The 13,542-nt window shown below is 40.5% G+C and overlaps 1 protein-coding gene across 1 annotated transcript in view; it reads right to left on the minus strand.

Moving 5' to 3' along the window:
* Positions 1-13,542, minus strand: part of SYN2 (synapsin II) — a 170,134-nt gene that overhangs the window by 85,908 nt on the left and 70,684 nt on the right. The window contains exon 5 of the mRNA XM_027666035.1: positions 963-1,052. Within this exon, the coding sequence (XP_027521836.1) occupies positions 963-1,052 (90 nt within the window). The remainder of the gene's footprint in view (positions 1-962; positions 1,053-13,542) is intronic.

Here is a 13,542-nt window from a genome sequence, read left to right on the forward strand (position 1 = left end):
ATGAAGAGCCATCCTGGCACTCTTGCAAAAACTACAGCAGAACTGCTCCATACTGTGTTTGTTACCCAAGGATGAGGCAGATGTGGGAAGAGTTCAGAAGGGATCTCAGTCACCTGCTGTTCCCGGGGCTTACCTGAGGTCCCACCTATGCTAACAAAGTGCCAGCCAGAGTCTCAGGACAGACTCACAGCAATGACAGCTTAGGGACCTTGCACAAACAGCTGACTCACAGATATATCCTGACCTTGCTGTAGTACTTGAATCCCAGCTGTGGGACATATACTGAATGGATTAGATTCAATTATTGTAATAATTGATGCTTCTCTGCCAGGCTATTCAATCAGCAAAGAGCCTCTCTCCAGTCTCTCTCAGTGTTTCCTCTCAAGAAATATACTCAGGAAAGAATTTCTGATTAGAAATCCTAAGAAAAATAAGAAAAAAATGACCGCAGCATAACACAGGTCATGAGTAAAGGTCATATGTGTTATTTTTAAGAATGCATTTATGTCTGAAAGGGACTGGGAATCAATGTTGGCTCAGGTACATGAAGATCACAAGTAAAAACCACCCTGATTTTAGGTGAATTCAAAGCCGAACACTAATCAGCACACAGCCTTGTGCATCATCTCCAAAGACAATAAACACTTTGAACATATCATAAAGGACTGGGGTGAAAACAAACCAGAGAAGTAACTCTTGCACTTCAACGGTTGTTCACTGTCTTTACCACCATTTAATCTCTTCAAGATGTGAAGCTGGTTAGCTAAAAAATTACTGCCTTCCCATCTGAGAATCCTCCAGCTCACCATCACAATGCTTTCAAGCAGTCACTCAGTCTCATTCCCCTGAAAGCTTTCCACATGGCTTTTAAAATGGACAGTAAATGGGAAAAAGGACCAGTGTGTTACAGTTCTTGCTTTACACAGCCAGGAAGTGTATTTAGTGTTGCTACTTGCACCTACCATTTCCTTGTGATTTGGGTAGAATGTTTGCTCGATTAAAGGGAACTTCTCGGGACCCAAAGTTTTGTAGACAGACACCAGCTGGGCAAACTGCAAAATAAAGCAAAAGAAAACAGAAAGCTTAGGAGTGAAACCACATTATACCCAAATGATCTCATACTGTTGTTTTGCTTCTTGTCTTTGGTGTTTCATAAACTCAGCAAATCCACACGCCCAGTACACGTGGCCTTTCTACTCCTCTTTCCCACACACACCTTTTTAATCCATCTAAACTGAGATTTCATGTAGAGATCAACACCGAACAACATCTCTAAGAGTTAAGTCCTCACAGGTACAGAAAATGAAATATATTGGAACACTGGATTTCAGATATCTCATTGTCTATATATTTTAAACTGATTTTAATACTGATAATAAAATCATTATAACTTCACCTTTTCTACTGTCTTTAATATAAAAACCAGGTTTATCATTAATTTAGTGTCTGGCACCCCCCTGACATTGAAACATGATTTTACAGAGTTGGCAAAGAGATAAAAGCAATAAATGTGTCACAGTAACAGGTCAGCTGAGGAACAAACAGGGGAATCTTAATTTCCTAGGCTGCAGCCTTGTACCACATGGTCACCCTTCCACCATCAACAAAGATGTGGATAATTTAAATGGCTCCATGTGACATCATTTCCTGTAATGTCGGACGTGCCTGTCTCGCATTGGCCTTTTCAGCCACCAACGCGCTTGCAACAACCGTGGGGAGAGCCCTTCCCAAATCTTCGTTCGTGAAGCCTGGCCATGATGATGATGATGATGACTATTATTACAATATTCTAATATAATATTCTATTAATGTTTCTCGGCCCTTTTGGTGGCACATCCAGCCTACTCTGGACTGCAGTACCTTAACACAGAAAGCAAAACAACATTTACACACAAAAAGACAAAGGATTCTTTATTAAATAGAAATGTCTTTGGGGGCTGTTCTTCCTCTTTAGTGAGCAGATAACTCTTCTCTTGTAGGGGTTCAAAACCGACCTCACTCCTGAGTGTGGGGCTCAGGGAGGTTTCCAGGCAGCAGGAGGGTTTTGGCAGCCACAAGCCCAGTGTTGTTCCAGGACTCTAAAGCTCTGGCTCGGCCATGCTTGTGATGTGTTCAATTGTCATTATGCCAAGAGGAGACATAAACAACTCAGCACAACAGTTTGAATAGTGGGATTTGCTGGTTGCAAACAGCACAAAAAGCAGAGAACAACAGAACTCTGTCCATAAATGCAGATAAAATACCTACTCTGAGAAGAGTCTGAGGTGGCAGGGAGAGCAAAAACTCTTTAAAGGCAAAAAAACCCCGACGAAAGCCTTGCATGCATTTCCAGCTGGCACAGAGGATTTGTTTAATTTAGTGGTGTTTACTTAGGTTTGGTAAAATACATCTTTAAATTTGGAATTCCAGTGGAAAATACCTTAATGATGAGTAGTCTTCACCAAAAGCCTATGAAATTGTAGCTGGATAGTGTGCTGTACAAATCAGACCTCAAGGAAAGGAAATATTATCACAGCTACCAAAATAAGGTGGTTTGAGAATAGGATTCCTGACAACTTACTAGTTATTGCTGTTCTTATGCAAAATCCAAATTCAAAATTTCACAAGCAAATACTTCCTATTAAATACACGATATTTGCCAATAAATTGTTAGGTTAAAATAAACCTATTTACCTAGCTTTAGGTAAAAAACTTTAAAAAAAATCCTATTACTGTATTTCCTGTGATTCTTTTCTTAGTCTCTTTTCCATTTTCACTGAGAGTGAGAAAAAGACAGTGAGAAACTGACCCTATTTTTAGGGATTGTGGCATTCATGCAAGAGGTAAGAAAGCTGCAATTCAGATTAATATTAGCCAATGCTTGTTTACTTAAAATAGCATCAACACCCATGTATCACTCTAAAGTATCCTCTAGTCCAGTAACTAAGCTATGAAATAGCAAGTAGGAAAAGTAGGTTGCAATCTGTGAGACAGAGGAAGGAAATATCTCAGATTTCCCACAGTCAGGGGAATGATTTATCCTTTGCCCCTGCTGGGATGCTGCTTCACCTCCATGTCTACAATTCTGGGAATCTCCTGTCAAACATTTCTTCCCCAAAGGGCATCTTGCTAAATTCAACCTCAATTCACATAGAATTTTTTGCATCCACAAATTGCTAGAAATATTTATTATTTTTCCTGATTCCTACTGGGCTATTTATAAAGGGGAATTTCCCTAAAGTTTTAATGAGCTTCTATCAATTTTTAAGTGTGATCTGGACTATTATCTTTTTATATTTTCCTGTTGAGCAGCCAAAGCAAATAAATACCAGTCCTGGGCAAGAGCATCATCTTTTTAGATGATAAACTGCTGAACTATCCAATCCAATGCTGACTGTTTTCAGCCATGAGATGGTCATGAAGTAGAAAATGCCAGTAGAACCATTTTATATTTAAATGAAGTATTTTATATGGATGCCAAAAACCCTGGGAGATTTTAATAATTCCTTTAAAAAAATAAAGTCATAGAGCTTAGTATTTCAGCAGATGTCTTCTCAAAATCTTTATAAAAAAACAAGGAAGTGGAAAAAAGTTCTTAGTTTAGGTAGCTGAATTTACTTCTCATTTTCAAATTCTGCATCTTATTTTCAGCTCAAAGAGGGGTGACCTTAGGTACATGTATTTACAGTTTTCAGAGCATTAGTTTAACAGGAAAATAGTTGGATTTTGTAACATTCACTGTCAAGTCAGCTCTTCTCTTTTCTAGTCAGGATTAAATGCTTTCACATCCAGGTCTATAGATTGTTCCTCCACAGCAGAAGAGAAGGCGGCCAGCTGTACCTCTCCAACAAGGTATGACACAGATAAGAAGAAATACATAGCCAAAAAGGCACTTATTCCCTTTTATTTCATATAAAAGCTTTCTGGGATTTCATCACCCTAAGACTGGAACACTCGAAATTTGACTGCACAGAATGTGCTGTAACCAAGCAGTAATTACCAAAAATCCCTTTGCTACCTTCATAACAATCTGAATAATTACTTTGCTTATCACTTTAGTTGAGTTAAAATGTGCTTAATTACACGTGTGTCATCTCTGAAAGGCTCAGATTTGCTCCTGAACAAACCACACAAACTTTTCCCTCAAAGAAAATTAGACATGATATTTAAAACTATTTACTCCAGACGGTGCTTTGTGTTATCTTTAATTCCAGCACACTGCTAATCTCTCTTGCCAGACTGAAGGATTTATATCATTGCCCATTCCTGTGGGGAATTTCCTGGGATGCTGAGTAAGATATTCATGCAACAAACTGCTTCCCATTTGCTGTAGAGTTGTTCCCTGGCAGGGCAGCACCACTGGGCTGTGTTACTGAACCTTTTGTCACAGATTTCTCTGTGTTGGGAGTGTTCATTCCCTGTCCTTGCTTCTGCTGGCAGTGGGAGAACTCCAGCCAGCCATCTAATACTTCGTGGTAACAACTAAAACAATGGCAAAATTCTCTGGATAGTCAATGCAGAGGAGCTGGCACTCTCTAAGACTGGAGAAACAGGAAAACTTGGATGGGTGAACACTCCTTGAATCCTTCTGTCATAAAAAATAGCACTTTTAGCTGAGACTTATCTTTGGTTTCTCTAAGGTGTGGGCACACCTAAGGAATGAAGAAATTCCATGCAATACCGGTTGGCTTCTGGATTTCCATCCATAAACTTGCTTCTTACCAAATGGATTAATGAGTAGCAGTGTTTGTGGGTGAAATTACTACAGTAAAATTCCTAAGTTTCTAATGTGATTTCTGTATTCACCATGTGAGCATGGATGATCACATGTGAGCATGCTGATCCCTCAGCAATGGGATTTGCCTTTCAATATACAAAGAGAAGGTCCCTTTTTCCTACAGTGGCCAGCTCAGGTCCCTTAGAGGGTCTGCAGACTACAAAGCTGAAAGATGAGCTGGGTCACATTATAGGCTGGTTATGTTACAGTTCCATTATAGGAATCTAATAAAGAAAATGACACATTGACTTTTTCATCCCCTTCAGATGGCACCACAAAAAATATCCTGAAGTCCGTTTTTAGACTGAAATGTCCTTTTTCAGGCTGAGGCTCAGAAATATGGTTGGTCATTCCAGAAAAGCATAATTGCCTTGTAAAAGAGGTTCAAAAGCACAGACTAAGCACCATCAGAGCAAACATATCAGGGGTCCTTGGAGGTCAGCAGATTGAGACACAAACACTTCATACCCTTCAGAGGGAGAAGGAATCAGGCAGTTGTGTGAAAGGGGCTGGGAGGATACATTTGACACATGTACTCTGGGGGAGTCAATTTACTTTAGCTAAGATTTTTCATTATGCCTGGATTTTAAACATAGTTTCTGTATTGTCTTTGTGTTTGTTTGTTTGGATGACTGGGTTTTGAAATTATTATTACCTGGGAAGTATCTGTGTTACCTTTTTACCCTCTCCATGTGCTTCCTTGTTGTGATTGGCCAACATTTCTTCTCTTACACCTTAGTAAACATTAAATACTTTTCCAGAAGGGTGAGTTCATACACATTTGATTTGCTATTTGATACCTAATAGGAGAATGGAGGGGAACAGACCACTGACTGCAGCTTATGTACTTTTCTCTGTCAGCAGGAACTGACAGACAACTTAATGGAAGTATTCAAACTTCCAAAGTCAATTCAGAGTTTGACATGGCAACTGAAAGGTGGAACAGTGCCTACAGATCAGTTTGGGCACATTAACAGAATACAGAAAAGATGGGAACTGACAACAGAACTTGGTGTTCCTCCAGTGGTTTTCCATCATGATCCAAAGCCAAAGACAACACAGTTGGACTACAAATGGAAAGATTACTGACATGGACCCTGCTCTGGAACTCAAGTGGTAGTTTCACAACACGGATGAGCTGTTCCCTAACCCTCGTGCAGCCCGGCATCACACAAGAGCAAGGTGGTGATCTCTGCCTTCCCAGTTGAGCTCTCTCCCCCGCTGGACTTTTCCCTCAAGCCCTGCTCTGGGACTCAGCACCTCTATACCTTTGACTGCAGCTGATATTTCCTCACTTTCTTCACCTTCAACTCCATTGACCTCTGGGGTTCTTGTCTGCACCTCCTGAGATGTTGCTGCTCAGCCTGTCTGGATTGTGCTGACCCTTCCCAGAGCGATTTGGGCTGTCTGCTCCAGGTTATCCAGAATTTCCAAGGGCATTCATTTGGCTCCTGCACCTGCCCTGCAGCACGAGCACTGCCTCTGAGAGGCACAGCTCTCCCACTGCTCATCACTGCTGTAATTAACTGCTGGAATATTTTCACACTGGAGTTACAGCAGATGAGGTACAAACCATTAGGAGCTTCTACGGGATAAAAAAAAAAAAAAAGCCTTAAATAAAAACCTCATGCCCTTGGAAGAACTGCATGAACTCGCCTACAAATTACCACAGTGCATCCATGAGAGAAAAAAAGTGTTTTCAACAACAAGCAGCATTAAAAAAAAACCCGAACAACCAGAAAAGGGTCACAGTTAGAGACACAAAAACATCTCCTCTTGGCTTGCAAGGCTGGGCAGCAAAGCATCTGGCAACAAGAAACACCTTGGCTGATGGAAGAAGCACTGACAGAATGTGTAAACACTGAGGAAAGCGAGACTTAAGGAAAATACACAGATTAAAATGAAGGAAAACAGCCTATAAGCATAAAGAGAAGAAAACAGATCAAGACATGTTTGTTAGAAAAGAATTTGCAAAACGTAATACCATGATGATAAAGTAATACCTAGATCAAGAGGCCTTCTGGAACTCTGTATTCCAGAATGAAAAGTTACAGAGGAAAAAAAGAAGTTTATGGAAGTGAGAGGCTCTGGGACCTCCTTCCTGGGTGCTCTTGCAGCAAGGAGAATGTGCACGTTATTCCACTGCTGTGGGAACATGGAGTTCAGTGTTCTGAGCAAGGAAATATTTGTGCACCTGTTTATCTTGATGGGACTCAGGCTTAAGCACTTCTCAGAGAGGTTTGGGGCTCATTACAATAGAAAGAGATTTTATTGTTTGTGGGATTTTTGAGGGATGTTAAGGTCCTGAGACTTTCCAGTTCAAATAGTAGGGTTTTATAAAAAAGACTGAATTCAATGAAAATTCACAGTAGATGAAGAAATCAATGGTGGATTTCCATGGCAGAATTCCATTCCTCAGACACCACCAGCCAACCCACCTTCTGTTAAGTTCAGCACAGAAAGTCAGAGGACTTCTCTGAGGTGCTCGATACCCAAACAGTGCATTTTTTAAAAAACCCAACATTTTAAAGTGAACCATCAACTAAAGACACTTCAGAGAGCAGGTGTGGCAGTTACGAAACCTCATAAAAGAAACCAGGACAAGTAGACCTGGCACCCATTTCAGATGGGAACTGCAGTAAGGATAGAACCTAAACATCAAGGAATGTCAGCAAGGAAATCAGTGGGGAAGGACAACGCTGGTGGGACTTCTGGAGATAACGTGGGGAAACAATTCTTGTGTAGAGGGAGAGGGGAGAGGATGGAGAGGGGACTGTCCTCCTGATGGAGGAAGTACAATAGGAGGGCTTTTCCCGGATGGGTGACAAATTCCTTTATCAGGAAGGGGAGTCCTCCCCTCCTGATTCTGCTCAGCACTGAGTCACCATGGTTGTATATAAAAGAAGCAAATAAAACCTCTACCTGGATTTTTACTTGAAAAAATGATCTTCTAAGGTACTTAATAGGGAATATAACACACAGGTTTTGTTTTTAATTGCACATTAAGATTGCACAAGAAATCAAGCCTTATTTTCATAATCTGGCCTTCAGGTATGGATATTTGCCTTAAGAAAGCACAAAAGAGGGTTTCTGAGTTTCAATACTGTGGCAGGAACAGCAGATAGAAAAGGGATATGAACCACAGCTTTACAGTCCTGTTTTTCAGATTAATTTTACAGCCTTTATTTAAATACAGTTTCTTTCAGTAGAAGGTAAGAAACAGTTAAAAGTCTATTTGAATTTTCTGCCACTAGAAATGTTCAATGCAATGAAAGTCTGTAATGGATGTCAAGAGCTCCCACTGCTGCTTTTTAGTGCAGGGAACAACAGGGAAAAGTGGCAGCAATCTACCCTGAAATTCAGGGACTCAGTTAAAAAATCTGAGCCTACTTTTGCATTAAATGCAGTAAATGCTGGTCAAAGCGAAATCTATACATTGTCAGTACATATATAAAGTACTTCAGAGTGCAAGCAAGCATTGATGAATATAGAGCTGTATATTCTGTCTGTATGGAAGAGAAAACAAATCATCACCACACTGAGGTATATTCATTATTCAGGTATATCACTGCTTTTTTTCAAGGAATTTCAAGTGAGCTTATTTATTTTAGGAAAGAAAATCAGTAAGCAAGATTGGAATATATCCTTTCTATTTCAAGGCTATATTAAACTACAGCAGCTCTATAAAGAGGTGCAAAGAGCAAACACACTGCTAGGTTTCATGTATTTAGATTTCTAGTTATGCATTTCAATTAATAACTATTTATGAAATTTGCTCCAGTTCCATGTTCAAACCTGGTAGTAAAATTGTCTTTTGACCAGAAAACTTAAAATGTTTTCACTTTCCTTCTGACACAGTTTCGTGAATTTACTTCCAGCTCTTGCACTACAAAGCCATCAACATGTTTTGCTTTAACTGGCAGACTGGGCAAAAAGGCCAAAATCTTCACTGGCTGACAGAATTAAGCTGCAGATTTTGTGCTTAAGAAAGTTGTGCTCAGAGCAGCACTGGAGGAAAAGCACCTGTGGACAGTTTGTTCTCTGGCTGCCCTGTAGATACAGACCTCTGCCTTCACTTTAACATCCTTCACATGAATAACAGTCACAAAGACCTCCACTACTGAGGTAAATATTTGCTAATAGGCCAATGGAATTTGTTACAAAGTTTGCCACACACCATCACATGGGGCTGGTCAAGCCCTGCCACCCATGTCGTGGTGCCCAACGCCTCAAAAAAGGAACTCTGCTCTGCTTGAGGGACACAGGCAGCTCCTGGCTCCAGTCCTGCAGCCACAGAAAGGAACTGCTCTTGCTTCAGTAGCTTCCTAAAGTGACAGGGCAGCAAAAGGCCACTCCCCACCTCTGGCTGCCCTGTGCCCCTGCCTTTACCTGTCAAATCGATCAATCTTGCCAGAACGGTGGAAATAAAAAGACAGTTCAATGCTGGCTCCAGGTTTCATCTAATGAAACACATAAAACTATAGCCACCGACTGAAATACATCTTAACATTTCTAACATTTATCATGATAACAGACATCAAATCTGAACATCCCTAAATGTCTTCTCAGATTGTAGGTATGCATTCTTTAGCCTTGACCTTTAAGAAGATCCCCTCTGGCACATAGAAGAGAGCAAGAAACAGCCAAATCCTATCCCATTGTTCATCATTATTGTACAAATCTTGTTTTGGGTAATGAGCACAGAATTTTCTTATAGTGCAATACATATTTATAATTTCTTTCTTTAAACCAAACATGGGCAAGCATTGAAAATCTCCAAGATTTACAGTAAATAGGTTTTCAAAATACTTCTCTTCTTGCACACATTTTGTTTGTTATTCCCTCTCCATAAGATACTTTGACACAACATTGAAACTTGTCTATGTGGTTGTATCTCCTATTAGCATATCTTCAATAATTTGTGTCAACAGGATGCTGGAATGAACAGAACTAGTCTCTTTTCTCTGCTCCTCCCTGTGGAGTGCCCATAAGTGCCCTGCCAGTGCCCCAATCTGTTGCTCAAGATTATTAAAGTATAACTTGAAGGGAAAAAAGCACAAGAGGGTAACTTTGAGCAGCAATACATGAACGAGAAAACAAAGTGGGGGAGAGCACTATAATACCATCAAATAGCAAGAAAGGGCAGTTATAACAGACCTTCCAAAGAAAGCAAAGCAAGACTAGAGAAATGAAGTATTCAGTAAGAGTAGAAAGATGAAGACAGATAAGTAGAAAATCATCTGCAAAAGAAAGGCAAAGCAGAATATGGCTCATGAAGGCTCAGAATTGTGTAAGCTTGGCAAAAGGAGCAGACAAGAAAAATATCAACAAACTTGCAAAAAAGTATTTGGCTGTCTGCTCCCAAACTATAGGAAAAGAAACAAAGAAGAACTGTGAGATTTACAGTACTACCAAGTCTGACAAAAGGAAAAGTCTTCCCTCGGAATGGCTGCAGATGAGCAAGGAAGTAAATTTTGGCAACAAAGTGTTCTATGGAACTTCTCTTACACTTAAGACCCTGAATAACAATAAATTCCTTCAAGGAAGCAGAGTCTGACACCTGAAGATGTTTCAGGACAAAGTGGGCTCTAATCTGGAGCTCTGTGTAAAAAACACCAGGACCTTTCAGCTGTCTTAAAATCCTACAGGTATCTCTGCCTTTCATTCTGTCAGCTTTTGCCCAAAAAACACTTCCTATTTGGTTTCTCTCTTTCCCACATCCCTGGACCAATGGAGCAGCGTGTCATGATGGCAGCAGTGTCCTCTGCTTGAGGTCAAGCCTGCTCAGCACCCAGCTTTCCATCCCCACACTGCCAGATGCCTCTTCACAAGCTGTCACAGCTCTGCCGTAGCTCAACACACCACAGTGGCCTCTCTACATCCCTCTGTGATTCCATCAGGTCAGTATTTCAAGCTAAATACAGACCCTTGCATCACCGTGGCAACAGCTAATTAAGGTCACAGTGCTCAAGTGCAAATGATTTTTGCAAACCCACCGTTGCGTGTCAGGTTTCGCCACCCTTCATCAGAATAAATGTGTAATTTAGGTATCAGCACGTCCTGGCAGCCTCATCCACCAACCCCTACCATGCAGCCTCCCAAGACACACTCCCAGGAGAGCACGTGTGCAGTCAGCTGCAGGTGCTGCTAAGTTTTTCCTCTGCAGTAAAGGAAGCAGAACTACACTCATGGAATTGGAGTGATTCTATGAGGATTTTCTTTCTCTTCAGTCATACACAGTTTTTCTATACAGCTGCAGCAGCTCCATGGTCTCTGCAGTACTGAAATACTTATCTCTCAGAACCCAGAAGATGCAATACAGCTCCTTTAATGCATGTTATGAGTACATCACAGTGCAGGCTTAACTGAAATTAAAAAAAAAAAGAGCTATATTCTATCTACAGCAGCCATGGACATTGAACCTTGCAATCCCTGACAAGTAAATCAGAGTCTTCACGTTTAGTGTACTCCACTTAACTCTCCCTCCCTTCCTAATTCCACTTACTAGCATATTTTTAAAATATTATTTCCCCAGTCTGAATCCTTAAATTTTACCTATTACTGCAAGCACTGACATCATCATCACATTTTCCAGCTACTTCTGGCCTCCACAATTGGTTATTTCACCCACCTACACAGATCCACAGAATCATATAGGTTGGAAGAGACCCCGAAGATCACCAGGACCAACCATTAATCTGCTAAGTCTACCACTAACCCAGGCCCTTAAGTCCCACATCTACATGTCTTAAATCCCTCCAGGGATGGTGACAGCATGTACTGTGAGAAAGTTTACATACAACCTTTAAGCCTTGGTAAAGAAAAGTCTCATTTATTTCTGGAATGACGTTTTCTAAAGGAAAACAGAATAAAGAAATGTCTAGATTGCTACTTTAAATAATATCAAATCATAACTTCAGGTAATTAGTTATGCTCTTTTTCCTCTTTACTTTTCCTTTCATAATGCTTTACAATAGGATGCTCACATTAGACATGAATGAAACTAAGATGGATTGGGAATCCATCTAGGATAGTATAAGTTTTTGCCTCACCTTAATTCAATGCAGCTGTAAATTAAGCTAGTTAAAATTTTAGTCTCATTTGACTGGGACATGTCACACACAAGACTATTCTCTTGCAACGTGACACTGCAATGAAACATTCTAATGTGGTGAGACGGGGGCATGAACAGACGAGGTTCCTCCCCAGCTCTGCATGAACCCAGCAACAAAGAACTCAGTTTTTATTTATAAAACTCACACTTTCCCCCTAGCTAAGTAACTTTCTGACATTCTTACTGGCATTTAAGTGGAATTCATCTCAAGCCATGATCATGAATATTTCATGAGGTAGGTGGTGTTATCACCCGAGCGCTGCGACAACCCCAAATCATGAATATGTTTCAGTACTCAAACATCTCACCATAAACAGCCATTTCAACATTTTTTTTGCCATATTGCTCACACCCAGCTTTTCAAAGGGCTATACAATGCTCTGAACTTCTGACAAGCATTTGAAGGAATTATGTATGTCCTGACACCAGAGAAGACAAGCTTCAAGACTTCATTATGTTCCTGGCAATCTTCCCACCACACCCTATCTTCCAAGAATATAACTCAGGTCAAATACAAATTTGTTCACTGTTTATTGGCAAATGCACAGAAACGCAGGTGTGTCTGCAGGCAGAGCACAAAAAGAGTTCTGCTGGAAAATTAAGGGCAGGTGCTTCAGTTTGTGATGCAGGTTATGAATCTGCCCTCAGGGTTGAAAAGGGATGTTGTGCATCTGGAGCTGCGAGTTCTAAAAATATCAAACACCTGACACTCTGAAGAACAGCAATTTAAAAACCAAAGGTCTTGTATTCTCATTTTATAACTTCCCAGACTTCTTTTCCTAGTTCTATACTACTTCTAATTTTGCACTGGTGTAAGTAAGATCGATTGCCCATTCAGTATTTCCCATTCTTTAAAAGCCCATTCCATTGCACACCCTTTTTTTTTTTCCCCTGCTGTTATCCAAGTTGCAATTCACTTTTGCCACTCAAATTTTACCTGCAGGAAAATCAACCTCTTTCTCATAAATTAATAAATGTTATTACTTACGGTTTTATCTGGCGTTCTCCTTTCCAGTCTTTCCTAGGGCTTTTGAACTTCCAATGTTTATAGAAATAACTTTCATACAAATATCAGGTTTTGACAAAGGAATTGTGCAGAAAGACACATGGAGGGTAAGTCCAAGCATGGGATTCCTTACCTGCACTATTGCAAACCTGACATGGATGTCAAGACTGCAGAACGTGCTTCCTGTTGGAGCACAGCAGCATCAGTGCTTTTCACCCTTAATACAGCAGCAGACTGAGGAGTGCACTCCCAGGCATCCCAAACAGTTTGTAACAGGGATTTCTCACAAGCAGGTAGGATGTATGAGAAAGGTGTAATGCAACAAGGTAGAGGATGATATTGGCAAAACCAACAATGCCTGGATTCTGCTGCAATATTCGAACATTCATTAAATCAGCTGAATCAAGGGATTAATTACCCTTACAGTATCTATTCTGGGCATGGGCTCCATAGAATCACAGAATATCTTGAGTTGGAAGGACCCATAAGGATCATCAAAGTCCAACTCCTGGTCTTGCACAAGACATCCCAACAATCCCACCAGCCTGTATGTCTCCTTCCAGCGTTTACCTTTCCTAAATCTGACGAAGATTTCACCATGCTCTGGGATATAAACCGTTGTGTCTACATCTCCCAGGAGCACAAAGAACTGAAGGCAGGATATTC

Source organism: Corapipo altera, unplaced genomic scaffold, assembly GCF_003945725.1.
Source record: "Corapipo altera isolate COAL_440 unplaced genomic scaffold, ASM394572v1 101, whole genome shotgun sequence".
Classification (NCBI taxonomy): Eukaryota; Metazoa; Chordata; class Aves; order Passeriformes; family Pipridae; genus Corapipo; species Corapipo altera.